This window comes from Xenopus laevis, chromosome 7L (assembly GCF_017654675.1).
Source record: "Xenopus laevis strain J_2021 chromosome 7L, Xenopus_laevis_v10.1, whole genome shotgun sequence".
In the NCBI taxonomy this organism is placed as follows: domain Eukaryota; kingdom Metazoa; phylum Chordata; class Amphibia; order Anura; family Pipidae; genus Xenopus; species Xenopus laevis.
The window spans coordinates 30,738,885-30,756,719 of NC_054383.1; the positions used below are offsets into that span (position 1 = coordinate 30,738,885).

Here is a 17,835-nt window from a genome sequence, read left to right on the forward strand (position 1 = left end):
TTACTAAAGACTGTCACAACCTAGAATACATAACAAGTGACATAAAACACATTTTTAATCATGCCGACTTCTGAGCCAAGTTCGCTGTTTACAGTGATTTGCAATATATAATAAGACATTTTGAGGTTACATGTAAACAATGAATTCATGTCATTCATTTAGAGTATTGCTGGAAAAGGCTTCAAGATCTCTAACTAGTAATTCGCAAGCAGTTTAGCTCCCACCCACATGTTATATATTATTAATAGTTAAAACATAGAGATGCGCATCTCTAAAATGTGATACACACTTATTTTCTAGCCCAAAGAACACTATAGCCACTATAGAACATAGTAAATACTGGCTTCCAAGAATTTTATGGTAAGTTTGCTAGATTACAAGAAGGAGTTATGAGGTTGGCACATGGGTGAATTAATGATAAACAGTAGTACAGATCAAGGCTGTTAATGCATGCGGGTAATTGTAGTTCACTAACTGCTGCAGAGATTCAATCCAAAGATCACAACTTTAGAGGGAGCAAAGGATGTACTCATCTTACATCTAAAAAGCCCTGCCATTAAACTTAACCTGTATTTAGTAGAGTTATACTCACAGTAAATATATAATTTTAAATATGGTCACATCTTGCGTGCATCTTGGATACAGTTAGATTGTTACCTGCACAGTGATTGCTTGTGTCTGCTCTGATGCACGTAGCCGACTTGCAGAACAAAGTACTCCAACATCCTCTGAGTGCTTGCAATCGCTGATACCCCATCCATTGGATTCACATTCAGTTATTGAACTCTCTGTACCTGAGCAGCGAACATTATCTAGCCAGATGGTGCCTGGAATATAAATCATGTAAATATAAAGGTGAATATCATTCCAACATCAAATGCAGAACTAAGATCTACCTAAACGGCAACGTGTCTGTTTGTACTTGAGACCTTTTATCCAAACAATCTTCATTGTGTTAAAACATGTTTGGGACCCTTCTAGTGCAGAACAAACCCTATCTTCATTGTGCTACAGCATATTATTATTCCTATTGTAAGCAAAGGTTTTATTCTGGAAATGGCTAATAAAGACGAGTGCTTGGGCTAACACAGGTATAGCAGCATGATGTGGACACAGATAAATATTATGTCAGTAAATAATGTGCTGTCATGGACGGGGAACAGATGTCTGGGTTTTGGGTGTGTGAGAAGTTGAAGTGCAAAAACAACCCGGAGTTGCATCAGTTTGTTTTATATAGGGCTCATTTATGAACCTACAAATGCAAAGAACTGGAATGGATGCAAAATTGAGCTCACGTTGATGTATGTGTCCATACATGCCCCTAGCAACTTGCAATTAGTGGATATACACCCATTCAGCCTGTTCTGATTCTGATCTGAATTGGGTACATTGGGCATCTAGAAGTAATGCCACACTGTACCTGTCCTATAGAAACAACTGACTTATGCTAAGTGAATTGGATGCATATGCAGTTTTTGATGCTGTCCAGTTTGGCATACCTGCAATTTGACATACTGAAGTGCCCCAGTTGTAAGTCTGAGAAAATGGCAACATTTCAATTTTTTTTTTTAAAAAAATGTAAAAGGCCAATTTTGTTTCTTATGCATGTACAGAGAATATATTGTTCTTGGTTTAAAAAAAAACGAATTGGAGAATTATCTAATCATCGATTGAGCTCTGGAGGACCTGGAAAAGGTTTTCTCATGCAGTGTTGCTTTAAGAATCCCAGTATGATAGATAACAATAAGATGACATATATCGCATTGGTTTGGATGATTCTCATTGCGTAATTCACTTGTATCTGTAAATATGACTGGGATACACAAACAGAGAAGGAACACGTCCCCTTTAAGAAAGGAAATGGATTGACAAAATACAGGAGAAGGTACCAAAGAGAAATAAAACAGTGAGGGGCCGTGTAAAACTAGTAATGAAAAAGAACATAAATAAATGTTCAGCAATAAATGTTCAGAGTGTCTCAGCACTGAATGATGGCTGGTGGAGATAAAAGCCTTTGTAACTGATATTAGAAAACACCCTGAAACCAAGCACACATATCATATGTCTGAAGTTCCCCTTATGTTTTTGTATATGTATGTCATATATAAATGTCATTTTAACCAGAATCAGATAAATACAATAAATAACCTTCGGATAAATGAAATGTGGGGGAGATATAAACAATAATTCAAACACATTTCATGCTTCTCATTTTCAAGTGTGTGCCAAGGGCAGCCCGAAGAACTATAAAAGTACAAAAAAAAAATACAACGGGTTTGTTTGTGAGATAATGGACAGCCTTCATATCAACAAAATCAACAACAAACATGGTAGGAATGCTGCTCCTGTAGCGACATTGCCTGTATTGTGACCAGCACTGTTCCCCTTTTATACAAGAAATCATTCTGCTTAATAACCCTAGATTTTGCTTGAAAAAGTAAAAAGCTAATTGCCTAGGATGGAGTAATGAAGGAAGGGATGTAAGGCACTCTGTTATAGTAATTTAACATCATAGGAATAGAATTCCAAGCAAGGTGGGGTACATAAATTTAGTGAAAGGACCAGTCATAGCTGGAGACATTATCCAAAAGATTAAGGAAATGGCAAAACGCAATGGTATGTTACGTTGTTCTTGATCTATAAATGAATAAGATTAAAGTAATAAAGATGGCCTGTACATAGCATGACTTCATACCATATTGGTGGAGCTACGGTATGTCCTGTGCAGTTGTTTCATTGCACAAGGACCTTCAGGCACAACAACACCATCAATAAGATCATCCATACGTGAATACAACATTAAAACATAGATTGAGACCCTGATCACATGAAAGAAATATCTGTAAAAGTTGGAGGGTTAATTAAGTTGAATGGACAAAATGGATTCTCCATCATATTGTTATGATATAACTAAGGCTGAAAGTAACATTCGGTTTTGGTTTTATATAACACAATCACATCAAAACAGGAGTCCACTGAGAAACCATTTGTATAATGAGCTGCTCCTTATCTCACAGCCTAACAAGCTGCAGCTTGGGAAGCGGATGGGGTTTGTTTATCTCAGTGGAATTCGATTATTTTTTTTGTGGTTGTAAGAAACCAAAAGAGACCTGATTTTCAGCTTAAATACAGCATGGGTATAAAACCAAAAGTAGTGTCTGGAAACTTTAGAGCAACTACATTAGTCGTGTAACCTCCTGTCCTAAATATGTCTAATATCCCACTATATGACACTCCTAGAGAGTATTTCAAAAGATATTAACACCAGAAATTAAACCTTTTTTTACAAGTAACATACCATTGCATTTACATAATTTGTCAATCTTTTTCTTGAGCCTTTAGCAGGATTTTCACATGCAATATAATATCATATCACTTGCTTCTTGCAAAATTTCTCAGCAGGTTACAGCAAGCTCATTAACAATGTAATTCGGAGAGAAATCAGTGCATTAAACAGAAAGGATTGTGCTAATGTTTGCACTTTGCTCCTCCCCCTGTTGTAAATAGGCTTCAAGGTGTTTTATGACTATATATTAAGTATAAAGTGTTTGTCTTACCTTCGCCTTGTCCATACTTGGCACTGTGAGCCCAATTCATTGCAATCTCAAAACCGAGCTGCTTACAGACAACATGTGCCACCTCTATGCTGAAGTCATCATCACACACTGTTCCCCAGATGCCATTGTAGAAAACCTCCAGCCGACCTTCATTCGGCACTCTTGATGACCCAGCCAATCGTAACTGGATTTGTGGTGTCCCTGCATGATTTTGAGCACAACTGAATTCTAACAGACATACTAATGTTGCTATAAATACACTCAAAGTGGACATGTATGCATCCATGGCTTTTCTCACAGTTGTTTTTTTTTTTGGACAAATGATTCCAGATCTGTACCTGGCAACAAAAAAAAAGAGAAGGGTAATGTGGTTATTGTGCAGCTCTTGCAATCAGTTATTGAAATGATGTGACCTAAATCAATTTCAGGATGCCACATTTATAAAAATATGTTTATAAAACATTTGATACAGCTTTATAAATAGGCCCTTAATGGCCTATTCTTCTTTTTCTCTTTAGATTGGCTACAAGTGCCAATAATTGAAAAAAAAATATGGGCTAATTTTTGAAAGAGTGCCTTACATAGAAAGGGCTAATTGCACCAAACAGCATGCTATTCACGGTAAATTCAAATTGTGGAACAGAAGGACAAAGTCGCAGGTTTAACGGCTAAAGTGCAAATTTATTATGGTCCACAAGACATGTTTTCGGGCCTATCTGCCCTTTTTCCAGCATGCTATTCAAGGTCAGGTGCAAATCTTTGCATTGACAGGGGCAGGCACAAAAAGTAGGGATAAGTTGACATGTGGCCAAAAGACATGGTATTTTTCATCTGTTTTTTTCACTTTCCAACTTGCCCCATTCATAAATTAGGCCCTATGAAGTGTAAGACAAGTGCCCATTATTCGCACGTTTCAGAGTGTTTTCTTTATAACCATCAGACCATGGAGAATGATCCATAAACTGAGGATGATTGCCTCAAGGGTTGCTACAAATACATCTATTTGACATATCCCACTTGTTAAAATATGCTACTGAAATACTGTATGCGGTTGGTTTTGCCTTATGGACTGAACTTTTAAAAAAACATTTAAAAAAATGCATATGTTTACAATGTATTTTCTCAAATAGCTTTGGAATTCAATGAATAATTCTCATACATTTCTGTGGAGACTGCCAAGGTTATGAATCACTGATGGTGCTAAAGTATAAAGGAAGCCATGGTAAAGATAGATCCACTAATGGTGTGACACAGTAGCTACTAGCTTTCCTTAAACCACTGGAACGGGGCTTATTTTTTGAGTTTTGTCAATGGAAATATTCTGGGCCAGACTCAGTGAGATAAATATCACGTGAAAACTCCTGGACGAGACTCAATTTGAGATGCAATTCGATTCATAAAAACACATGACTATCGAAGTCAATAGGAATAAAAACTGGAATTGGATTAGGAGAAAAGTTTTTTTCCTCAAATTGAACCTTGTCCATAAGTTTTTACATGATGAGCCATTAAATAACTTTTTCTCACTGAATTGAATCTGTCCCTCTGTATTTTAAAAACAATCCAAAAAGAAGTTCACTGTTACAATCATCAGAAAGTAATATGCAGCTATAACACTTTATATAACTTTAAGGGGGTTATTTATCAAAGGTTGAGTTTTAGATGTTTTTTATACCTGGAATGAACTCACATTTTGAATATTTTCTAATTTATGGAAAAACTTGAATGCAAAAAAAAATCTGTGGATTTGTGGTGAAGAACTCAAAAACTTAAGGGACCTTTGCCATTGATTTCTACATGACCACAACAGGTTTTAGCTGAAGCATTTTTGGATTCAAACTATTTCCAGGTTCAGGGTATAAAAAAATCTTGAAAAATACGAGTTTAAAAAAAATTGAGTTTTATTTGAGCCGAAAATTAAAGTTTTGACTGAATAATACCCTAGAAAACTCAAATTTTCAGGGGAAAAATTAACTCAACCTTTGATAAATAATCCTCTAATTGTTGAACAGGCATTTTTGACTACTGAACATTGGCATGTCATGTACTAAGTAAATTCTATGGGGCAAATTTAACCCCCGAAAATGCGCCAACAACGGCTTCGCTCACTTTGCAACACTTCGCCAGGCGTAGATTCGCCACGACAATGCTAATTCACTAAAATCCAAAATACATTACATTACAGAAGCCTGGGAAACCTTAATAAAATATGAGTTGTTATATTGCCCTACACATGAGCCCAGTGTATAGTTTATGTGCCATATGTTAGGAAATGTAGGGGGGAATCTCGGTTACCACCAAAAAGTTTACAATCTTTTGCAGCTTATCACCCTGTAAAAAGGAAAAGACAACAGCATTTTTTGGGACTTAGAAAAATTTTCAACTATTTTTTGAAGAACTCCTATCTACTCCATTGCACTTCACCTGGTCTGAGGTGGCGAAAGCAAGTCTGGCGTTCAGTAAAATCCGCATCTTAGTGAATTTGCGTAGTTACGTCCATTCGCCATAACGAAAATTCGCCTGGCGTTAGAGTGTGAAGTAGCGCTACAGTCTATCTCCTTTGCTAGCGAATTTACACCAGCGCCCGTTGGCGAAGTCACGAAATGACGAATTTTCGCCAGCGTTAGTCATTTAGTAAATTTGTCCCATGCCGTACAATTGTAGACTATGTGAACGGGGGAAGGAAAAAATCAGGCACATGGCAACCAAGTTTTCCTTGCAGAGGGCTCAAATCCTATCCTGTTGATGATAAAATGCCAATAAGTTTTTTTCTGCTGACCCAGTCTGAACAGCACCCACATTAGCAATTGTCAGTTGGAATATTCACTTGTATGGATAACATTTTCCCAGAGACTAGGAGCTGAGTATATGCTGTATCCTTAGTCTACATAACATGCCAGGACTGCTGATTAGTCTACTAGCAGCATGTTATGAATGAGAAAGGAAAGGCCTGGAGCTATAAGCAGTTATTAATAACTGGATATGGATGTTTTACTGAATGCACTGTTATATTGTGGTTTCTGTATCTTCATACCTTGTAAATGTGAGAGTCAGCATTGTATTAATTCAGGTTAATGTCAAGTGCTTGATCCAGGGAATGTTTCCGATCACCATTGGGGTCAGGAAGGAATTTCTTCCATCTTGAGGCATAATTGGCACTGGCTTCAGGCTGGGGTTTTTTTTTGCCTTCCTCTGGATCAAAACAGTGGCTATATGATAGTGTATTTTAAGTTTTATTTGTCACAGCTACAGTAAGTCCTTGCCAGAGTACTGTACAGGAAATTTTAGAAAAGGGAGAAAGGAGGTTCTCTCCTGTGACTGCATGGTGGGCTGCTGAACTTCTCTAATGATGAGAGATGAAGCTTGGGGCCATCCTCTCTGTAGGTAGAGGCAGCCTAATACTCAGTGGTGAATATAATGACATAGTGCTGATCTCAAGTCTTCAGTGAGGAACGGCAGAGCATAGTAGCGATCTCTTATGGAATTCTGGCTTTGAATATTGCCTTGGCAAGGTCCTATTTTTTTGAAAACATGTGATGTGAATAAATGATGTGGCCATTTTACTCCTTTTCTGGCTCCAGGTGTTTCATTAAGGTATGTAACAATGGGGGCTCAGTAGGGTGGCTAAGGCAAAGGGTCTATTGAGTAATCCCCTTGTCATGGGCAAACCTATAGGTACAGCTTACCTGCCTGACAGCATCTGCCTCCAAAAAAACTCTCACAAACTCTGGAAAAACTCTCACAAATACTGGGGGGGGGTATTTATCAAAGGTCGCGTTTCAGAGGTTTGTGGGGTTTTTTATACCTTAAATTAACCCACAACTCAAATGTTTTCTGATTTAAGAAAAAACTTGAATGTGAAAAACTTGAATCAGTGAATTCAGGGTTAAAACCACAAAAACTCAAATTACTTAAGTTTTAGGCGATAACAAAAAACCTTGAATCGCTCAAATTAATCGAGTTTTCGAGCGAAACCCACCGGAAAAAAATCCAAACATCATGAAGGTTACAAACATCTTCAGATGGTTGAAGGGACCTCTGCCACTGACTTCTACATAACCTCAACAAGTTTTAGATGGATTATTTTCTTATTCAAGCTATTTCCATGTTTTCGGTATAAGAAATCTTTTTTTAAAAAAACCTGAAAAATGAGAGGTTTTTTAACCCAAATATTCCAGTTTTGACTGAAAAATACCCTTTAAAACTCGAAGTTTTTTTTTTTCCAATAAGGATTAATTTTAAAGGGATACTGTCATGGAAAAACATGTTTTTTCCAAAACGCATCAGTTAATAGTGCTGGTCCAGCAGAATTCTGCACTGAAATCCAATTCTCAAAAGAGCAAACAGATTTTTTTATATTCAATTTTGAAATCTGACACGAGGCTAGACATTTTGTCAGTTCCCGAGCTGCCCCAGTCATGTGACTTGTGCCTGCACTTTAGGAGAGAAATGCTTTCTGGCAGGCTGTTATTTCTGCTACTTTATGTAACTAAAGCAGTCTCAGTTGGACTTGGCTTTTTGCTGTTCTTATTTCTTCCAGGAAGCTGTTATCTTGTGTTAGGGAGCTCCTATCTCATTACCTTCCCATTGTTCTGTTGTTAGATATCACTCCAACTTGCAGTACAGCCGTAAAGAGTGATTGAAGTTTATCAGAGCACAAGTCACATGACTGGGGGCAGCTGGGAAATTGACAATATGTCTAGCCCCATGTCATATTTCAAAATTGAATATAATAAAATCTGTTTGCTGTTTTGAAAAATGGATTTCAGTGCAGAATTCTGCTGGAGCAGCACTATTAACTGATGCGTTTTGAAAAAAACATGTTTTCCCATGACAGTATCCCTTTAACTTAGTTGGGATCAAGTACAAGGCAATATTTCATTATTACAGAGAAAAAGGAAATATTTTTTAAAAATTTGGATCAAAGGGAGTCTATCAGAGATGGCCTTTCTGTAATTGAGCTTTCTAGACAACGGGTTTCCTGAAAACAGATAACATATCTGTATCTTCAGGTGTTTTGTCACCTTTGCTGGAGCAGAAAGGGTAAACCATTAGGGGTTGCCAAAATCTTAGGCACCTCTAGTGATTGTAATTGCTTACCTGAGATTCTTGGACAGTGCTCCCAGAGGCAGATGAATGCACAGGGAGCACAATGTAATCAGGGGCCCATTTCTATTTTCTTTTAATATTTATTTTATATTTACGCTGCTGGGTCCAGTTGGGCACATCTGATGGGAGAAGGAGAAAGGCAAGGTGCATGCATGCGCCCAGATACGTGTAGATCCAGTGGCATCACTGGCGTGCCAAACCCCAACCGGCATAGAAAACTCAGGTGCACATGTGCCTGTATCTGCATGCATCTTGACCCAGCAGTAGACTAGAAATGGGGCCCTTTGTAGATGTAGCCTAGGGCCCCACATGTCATTAATCTGCCACTGAGTTCTCCTGCTACCTGCTACCAAACGTAGAAGCAAAAAAAGCCACCTTTAAAATTCACTGTGATGTGCACTGGCCTTGGGTATCAGAGAAGACAGAGGAAGATTGCTATGTGGTGTGCCTACAGAAGTACCCCAATCCAGCGCAGTTTTCAGTGAACAGGAGAAATAACGCAGGGTATTGGTTAAGTGATTAATTACATGGTTATCTTATATGGAGTCTTATGTGCCTGCCTGTGTTTGGTACCTGGTTCCTTTTTATCTGTTCCCTTTAGTTGAGATCAGTAAGAACCCCATAAATGCTGCACTGTAGTCAGGTTATAGGGGACCCCACTAACGTCTCAAGAACAGAAGAGTAAAATAGCATGTGAAAAATGAAGAATTTTGATGGTGGGTTGGGTATTTTGATGGTGTCAGTATCATATTAACCTGTGTCTTGATTTGGTTTAAATTTAAATAGATTAATATACGCTAGTTCAAACCTTAATTTAACCCTAATAAGTGTCTGGAATGTGTATAAGATGTGCATTGAATCAAGGATATTAGTTGATAACATGGATTCTAAAGGCAACAGGGGCCTCCAATTTCTTCATTTGCAATGAAAGACTTCATACAATTACAGGGGGAGTTTTTTCCTGCCTTAGAACACCCTCCATAGATTCCATGTGCTTTGCATTACATGGATCATTACTGTTACTATAAAATAGCACTATTGAAGCTGCCTGCTCCTCTAGTCACTTCTCTGCCCCGGAATCTTAGCGGTGGAAAGATGTAGCGTGAGAGAGTGTGTGGGTGGCGTGACTGCCTCTGTGCTTGTCTCTATGGCTTTGTGGAAAAATCAGAGGTTTTATAAACTTGCCTGAGAGGTGGAGGTGTTCTTCTAAACACTTCAGCACTGCTGACTCAACTTCTCCCAGTGACAGCTTAGCACAGTGATGCCTGATCTAAGCACCCTTTTCTCTAACAGTGAACTACAAGTCAAAGCTTTCTATATAATAAAGAACAAATTATACAAGTTTCTTACAAGTTAACGAGATATAAATTCTATTACAATATCTATAATAGCCGAGTTAACTCGTAATAGTGACCAATGTTCCATTTGAATAATTATGGAGCACACAAATATCCAATCTCTAGGACAGCAATAATGTAACACTCCTTCCTGAGTAAGCAAGTCCAACAGTTGAAGTGGATAAATCACCATGAACTAATGAACTATACTAATGGATAACAGTTGTCTCTGCCACTCATAATTAAAGAAAACTGCTCTTAAAAATTGGCTTTGCCACCATTTTTACCATATTGCCCTTCAGTCTAAATTCTCATTATTTAGCCATTCAAAAATCAGGAGGCAACATAACTATATAGTATCTTATCAGGATATAATGCTCTATAATTTATATCTCACACAATCCTCTCATATTTAACCCTCCCAAGGTGAATAATTTATTTCTTAATCGCAATAAGTGACCACCCAATGCTTTAGGACACGGGTCATTATAGAAACGTAAGTAGCTGCCTCACGTAATACATTTTAAATCACTTTTGTGTAAGGTATCTAGAAACCATTGATTTAGAAAACCGCAGGCATTTTTTCTTTAAATATCAGAGAGACCTCTAGAAGTCAAGGTTAAACTATAGCTCTAAGCTGGCAAGATAGAAGTGACTCTATTTGCTCTGAATGAACAGAAAACATTTAGATCCATGTTTAGAGCCAGTGATGTGTTCCAGTCAGCTCTGTTCCTACAGTTTAATTTTATTTACAGCTATAAACTGTATTGTGCCATGAAAGATTATGATGAAGCCGGTTATTCATTTGAAGAGAGAATAAAACACCCCAAGCTATTATTATAGTATATCTGTACAGCATTAAGATGTGGACTCCAAGGGGCCTATTTTAGCACAAATAAAATACATTCATGTGTTCTGCAGTCAGAAGCAATGAAGCAGAATTAGGGAAATTTCCTCTCTCCCTGATTTCTGCATTTAGTACCTATTCTAACAGGGCAGGTAGTTTGAACATGGGATATTACAGCATGGAAGTTATTATAATAAACTATATGGTAAAAAAAAATCATCCCTGTAAATGAAAATTAAATTTGCAACAAAACTACAGGTTTATAAGAAAAATGTGTAGAAAAATGTGAACTCACCAGAAAGTGGTTAGCAGCAGCTAGCTGAGTAGCTCAGTAGGATTCTTGTTCTGTGCCAAAATTCCAGCTCCTTTCCATCTTCCTCAAATACACCCTTGCATGGGCTGGGATGACTGGCTGGCTTTCACTGGCTTGTTTGTTCCTACAGTTGCAGGGCTGCTAACTGCACCCTCCCACTTAATTCAAGGTAGCCTGGCAGGACTTCCTCATATAGGTATTCCATGGCCTCTTATTGCCCCCTCAAGGACTGACACTCTATAACAAAATGTTATGACTAAAATACATGTAGTGAACTACTGTCCAATGGAGAACAGAAAATTCATTAAAAAAAATCAATCTTTTTAATACAGCTGTCTTTATGTATAGCTCTACAAGCAATAAGTAACTATGGGGCAGATGTATTAAGGGTCGAATATCGAGGGTCAATTAATCCTCGATATTCGACTGGCGAATTAAAATCCTTTGACTTCGAATATCGAAGTCGAAGGATTTTACGCAATTCGTTCGATCGAACGAATAATCGTTCGAAGGATTCTAATCCATCGATCAAAGGATTATCCTTCGACCAGAAAAAACTTGGAAAGCCTATGGGGACCTTCCCCATAGGCTAACATGGACTTCGGTAGTTTTTAGGTGGCGAACTAGGGGGTCGAAGTTTTTTCTTAAAGAAACAGTACTTCGACTATCGAATGGTCGAATAGTCGAACGATTTTTAGTTCGATTCGTAGTCGAAGTAGCCCATTCGATGGTCGAAGTAGCCAAAAAAACACTTCGAAATACAAAGTTTTTTTTCCTCTATTCCTTCACTCAAACTTAGTGAATGGGCCCCTTAATGTCTATATCATATAAAGCAAATTAGGTAGGTATGTGGAAAATAAGCTAAGCTATCTTAGGCCCCCACAGTGCAGCAGCACTTCAACTGTAGTAGCACTGTCTATAAGCAGTAATCAATATTGGTGCCAAAAAAATCCTATTGAATTTATTTAATGTTTTTAGGAGACTTAAAGAACAGGTATAGGATCTATAATCTGGAATGCTTGGGACCTGAGGTTTTCTAGATAAGGGATCCTTCCGCAATTTGGATCTCCATATCTTACGTCTGCTAAAAAAACATTTTAAAAAAAACCAATAAACCCAGTACGATTGTTTTTCCACCAATATGAATATTTATGCAGCTTAGTTTGGACCAAGTACAAGGTACGCACTGTTTTATTACAGAGAAAAAGGAAATAATTGGGGGGGGGGAGAAATTATTTGCTTAAAATGGACTCTTTGGCAGATGACCTTCCTGTTATTCGCAGCTTTCTGCATATCAAGTTTCTAAATAAGAAATGTCATACTTTTACTAGGGATTCTCATTCACTGGCATAACTTAATAGTGTTTAGTGTTTATACATTGCTGACAGAGTTTGTAGAGTGCTCCAGTAGGACTATGGGCATATTATAGAATACATCGTACTCAAGATGTATACATAAGCCTGACTAGTCTGAGCTAAGTAAAATCATCATGAAAGTTTATGAATCCTATGAATTTGTTAAAACTTTGAAAAACCATCCAAGACATCCATGCACAGTTTTGAGGGGGTTTTTTTCACATGGTTTAAGATGGTCAATATACTCAACACCTCCGGTAAAATTTTCTGTTATGCTCTAGCACAGCTGTCCCCAACCCATGAGTCACATTCAAATGTAAAAAAGAGTCACGGAGCAGCACAAGCATGAAAAATGTCCCTGGGGTGCCAAGTAAGGACTGTAATTTGCTATATTGTGGTCCCTGTTTGGACTGACAGCCTCCAGGATGCTCTACATGGCAATACACCTGGTTTCTATGTACATAAAACTTGCCTCCAAGCCAGGAATTCAAAAATAAGCACCTGCTATGAGACCATTGAGAACACCATCAAAGGGGTTGGTAGGCAACATGTTGTTCATGAGCCACTGTTTGGGGAACACTGCTCTAGCAGGTGACATTGGAAGGTGCTGAATAGGCTAAAACGTTTTATCTAAAGATAGGGTTCAGGTTTGGACTAACCCAGTGGGACCCTAGTCCCACTGTATGGGGGGGTGGATTGTGTCAGGTGGTAGCAACAGGGGTGTAAGCATTGCATAGGTTGCAGGACAGGGGTGGGCTGAAGTGCTGGTGGTGGTGGAGGATCAGGCTTTCTGATGGGCCCAGCTACTCCAGTCCAAGTGTGATAGGGCTATACACAGGGACAGAGTAATAATCGATGCCAAAAGATCAATATTCGTTCAAGAGTTCCTCTACAATAGAGAACACCACAGCTTTATTGCTTAAATGCAATCACCTTATTGCTTGCTATTGGATACTGCACTTGGGCAAATTTTGAACATTTTATTACATATGGGTTATCAATAGATATCCTCCATGCTGCACACCCTCTCTCTCTTTCTCTAGAAAGCTGCAAAATGGAATATTTAGGTTTCTCTACTGTTATAGAATTAAATCATATGTTACCAACATGTAGAGGCCCATTAAGCAAATTTCGAATTCATGTGAATTTTTTTTAATCGAATATACTCACAATTCGACTGGGAGGTTATTTAAGGAAAAATTTTAATGTCTAATATTCGATCGATTGGTTCCAACCCGTACATTCAAATTGTATTTGATTCATATTCGATTCATACAAATCAAATAAAAAAAACTTCAATGTCAGGAAGGCTATGAACATCTCCAAATGGCTCAATGGACCTCTGCCATTGACTTGTACATTAAGTCGGCAGGTTTTAGGTGGCAAATATTTGAATTTGGACTGTTTCCATGGCCGAGGTGTTATAAATCTCAAATTTGAATTTACATTCGAATAGGGGAATTAAAATTTGAATGTGTGAATTTTGAAACTCGAAAATTCGAATTTACTATTCAACCCTAGATAAATCTGCCCAAATTTACAGTCACAAACTTAAGTGCTTTTAAGTGCTTTTATTGCTGCTAAAATGTGCACCTTTAAATGCTTTTAACACAAGTTCTATGCCCCAGTAGTCGCTTCTAAATTGTTGTAAGAGAATCATTCTGTTATGGAGACAAACATGGCAATCCAAAAAGTGTACTTTGCACCATGTCCTGTGATCATAACTGAGTTTTTACCAAGGTTAAGGCATGCTGGGAACTGTAACTTAATAAAACGATTCCCCAGCTCTCTCGAGCCAGCAGCTTTATTAAAATGCAAAATAATCGATATGGGGACAGGGTCATCATTCATTGTCTAATAGTTGCCCCCTACATTCAATAAAGTTTACCATTTCACTTTGGAAAAGGACTGCCAAACAACATCACCTCATATCTGGACCCAGTCTTTTACAGTCCATCACTGGCAACCCGCAGTTCCCACCGGGACAGTCCATGTCCCTCCGGCGGATCTGGCATGACCCTGTTAGCTTTCATATTTGGGACATTATAGCTCCTACAACAGGCAGGATCAAACCATTGTCGCAGATACAGGAACAGATGGAGACTAAAGCGATACCATACTACCAATACGTACAAGTCTCAAACTATGTCAGAACCATGACTAAAGGACAACCTAACTTATCTCTCCATCCTTTTGAAAAGCTCGCCAAAGATGGGCCCTCCCAGAGAAAACTGATCACTAACATATATAACATGCTGGTTACATTGCCTACAGACCCCTTTTTGAAACACTCATATATGCGCTATTGGGAAGAGAACCTATCAACTACCTTATCCTATGAAGACTGGGAAGATATCTGGGAGAATGCCAAAACATCCTCCACATGCGTTCGATATAAAGAGAATGTATACAAAATCCTACTTAATTGGTACTACACCCCGGATAGACTCCACGCCATATACCCTACCACAACGGACAGATGTTGGAGAGGCTGCAAACAGCGAGGCACACTAGCACATCTCATGTGGTATTGTCCCGTAATCGTCCCGTACTGGGAAAAGATGTCAACACTTTTAAGCAAGGTGCTTTTTCGGAACGTACCACTTGATCCTTGGATATATATACTGGGTAGACCCCTCGAGGGGAATCCCAAGGCAGATCAAAGGTTAATGAACCACATACTGACAGCGGCTCGGAGACTTATATGTTCAAAGTGGAAACAAAGATTAGCTCCTACTATGACTGAAGTGCAAGATAAAGTGGAAGACATACGTAGAATGGAATATATGTCAGCGATACATAATCACAACACTTCGGCTTACGATAAGGTATGGACGAATTGGATATATCATTTTCCCAACATTCACACAACAGCATAGTCACTATGATCTTCCAGAATTTAGGGGCCCAGAGCGCCTATACAGCATGCGCAGTTTATGACTGCAGAATATGGACACGACTACGTTCTTTGATCAGGGCCTCTTTGCACCAAGTCCTCCTTTCCATTTTTTTTTCTGCGATACTTTAGACCTATACCTCCTACCTCCATATCGCTCTTTGACTGGTTTACCCAGATACCATACTCCAAACCTTGATGTGGAGTGGGGCTGCACCTTGTGAAACCTTAAGACACTATGCTATTATATTGTATTTAGTCAATCATATCCACAACCTTGCATATTTCAGTTTCTCAACTGTATAATGTTTTTTTTTTTTTTTTTTTTTTTTCTTTTCTGTTTTCTTATGTTTCTTATGTTTCCTATTTTGTCCTACTTATTATTTGTGTAAAATTCATAAAACTACTTAAATAAAGAGTTATAAAAAAAAAAAAAAATGCAAAATAATCCTCCAGTGATATGACAAATACAAAAAAAGGTTCTCTTTAAGTCAATGGGAAACGTGGAGTTGTTTGCAGCCTTCTTGACACTTCTTTTTAGAAAAAAAAACTTGATTTGATTTTTTGTCGATTCTATTGATTCAAATTGGATTTTATTAGTACAGTAATCAGTAGTGATGGGCGATTTGGGGCGTTTCGCTTCACCGAAATTAGCGAATTTCCAGCGAAACGGCTAAATATTCGTGACACTGCGCCGCCATCATCCAGCGTCTGTTTTTTTCGACGCCGTTTTTGGCGAAGTTGCGCCGGCATCCACTTTTTTTTTTTACACCAGCAATTTTCGGTGGCGAATTTTTGCGGTGGTTATGCAAATTTATTCGCCGGCTGTAAATTGTGGGAATTCGCGCCTGGCGAATAAATTCGCCCATCACTGGTTCTTTAACATCTATAATTACGTTTTTTGGTCTGTAGACTTCTCATTGGTAAATTTTCTTGCATATATAATTAGGTTTTTCTGTAACTTCTGTAGAGAACTAGTGATGCAGCTTTTTGGTTGATCATAGATTCCCTTTAATACAGAGCCAAAGGCCTTCTCCAAGAGGACTAACATGAGGGAGGGAATTCTGAGGGAGGATAAATACAATTTCAAATTCAAGTTACCTATGTATAAAAAATCAAAATGTAAACAGGCAAAGTGTTTGCATGCTTGTAACGTCCGAAATTTAAATATGCACAGCTAACAGATTTCAATCACCTACTACACAATCTTCTGTTTAAATAAAATAGCCCATATGTTGCTATTGTGTATTTAAATGAGATTTGAGTAGGATGGCTTAATCTGCCCACTCGTCTGACCCTTTCAATTGCTTTAAATCTAAAGGTAAGAAAAAAAACACTGATTCTCCAGGCTGTCCACTTACTGGAAGGCACATGATAAATCAGTGTTGCTTTCTCTAAAAGCCTTAATTAATCTCTCTATTATTTATATCAATGGGCTTTTAAAGAGCACTGCAATATAATGTTACCCCACATTTTTACTACCTGCACAAGCCACACCTTGTATCTTTTCCATATGAAAACTCTGATGGAGTAAGATTTTCTGATGCCTGGGATTGAGCAATTTACTAAATACTGTAAAACACATACACAACAGGTACAATATACCGTGTACGTCATTGAGATGCATGTTGTAGACTTCATTAGCTTCCATACAACCATGGTAAATGGAGTTAAAATGATTCATTAGCAATAAATTGTGGGCATTTCATAGGTATCCAGTTTTTACCCGATCCCTTTAAATCTACAAATGTATATATATATATATATATATTGTGACCATAACATATTTATTTGTATTTTCTGCTCACATGACATGGGTTTATGAGCTACTGTAATTAACACATACAAAAACACAGAGCCACTGAATATGTGTGGGCTGACTGGACTAAGCATGTATAAAGTAGCAAGAAGAACTAAGCAGCCAAATGGAAAAGCAGGGATCTTAACTATTATAGGAATGATGTATTCTTGTCTTTACATTAAGATGCTGCAGAAGTTACTGTGTATGATTCACTTTCAAAAACCCAACAAATTACTCTACCCAAAAGGACAACTAAAACTCAACAAAGAGTAGCCTAGAAATGTTTTACTTTATGTTCAACCAAAAGCCCACCACAGCCCTTTTCCAGCGAAAATTTGCAGATGCCCACAGTAGCACCACATCTGTTTTCCGCAGGTTCACAAAGAATGCCAATGGTCTGGTGATTTTAATAACCCCTAAGCTTAGTTTTACAAAAGCTGAAGTCATAATATATAGCAGATTGAAGTCAACACTCATACATGTTATTATTGGACATATATGTCAGCTCAAGGGTACAGAGAGCTTCCTGTAGGGAGTGCAGGTAAATCAGGGTTGCCACTTTTCGCTGGCTCGTGGTCAAGATAGGGTGGAGGGCTGGTGATATGGAGTGGCAATCGGCA

The 17,835-nt window shown here is 38.1% G+C and overlaps 1 protein-coding gene across 1 annotated transcript in view; it reads right to left on the minus strand.

Annotated features, from left to right (window-relative positions):
- Positions 1-3,881, minus strand: part of loxl4.L (lysyl oxidase like 4 L homeolog) — a 43,228-nt gene extending 39,347 nt beyond the window's left edge. The window contains exons 1-2 of the mRNA XM_018224734.2: positions 3,558-3,881; positions 658-827 (exon numbers count right to left, since the gene is read on the minus strand). Of these exons, the coding sequence (XP_018080223.1) occupies positions 658-827; positions 3,558-3,843 (456 nt within the window). The 5' untranslated portion in view covers positions 3,844-3,881. The remainder of the gene's footprint in view (positions 1-657; positions 828-3,557) is intronic.
- Between the last annotated feature and the right edge of the window lie 13,954 nt (positions 3,882-17,835).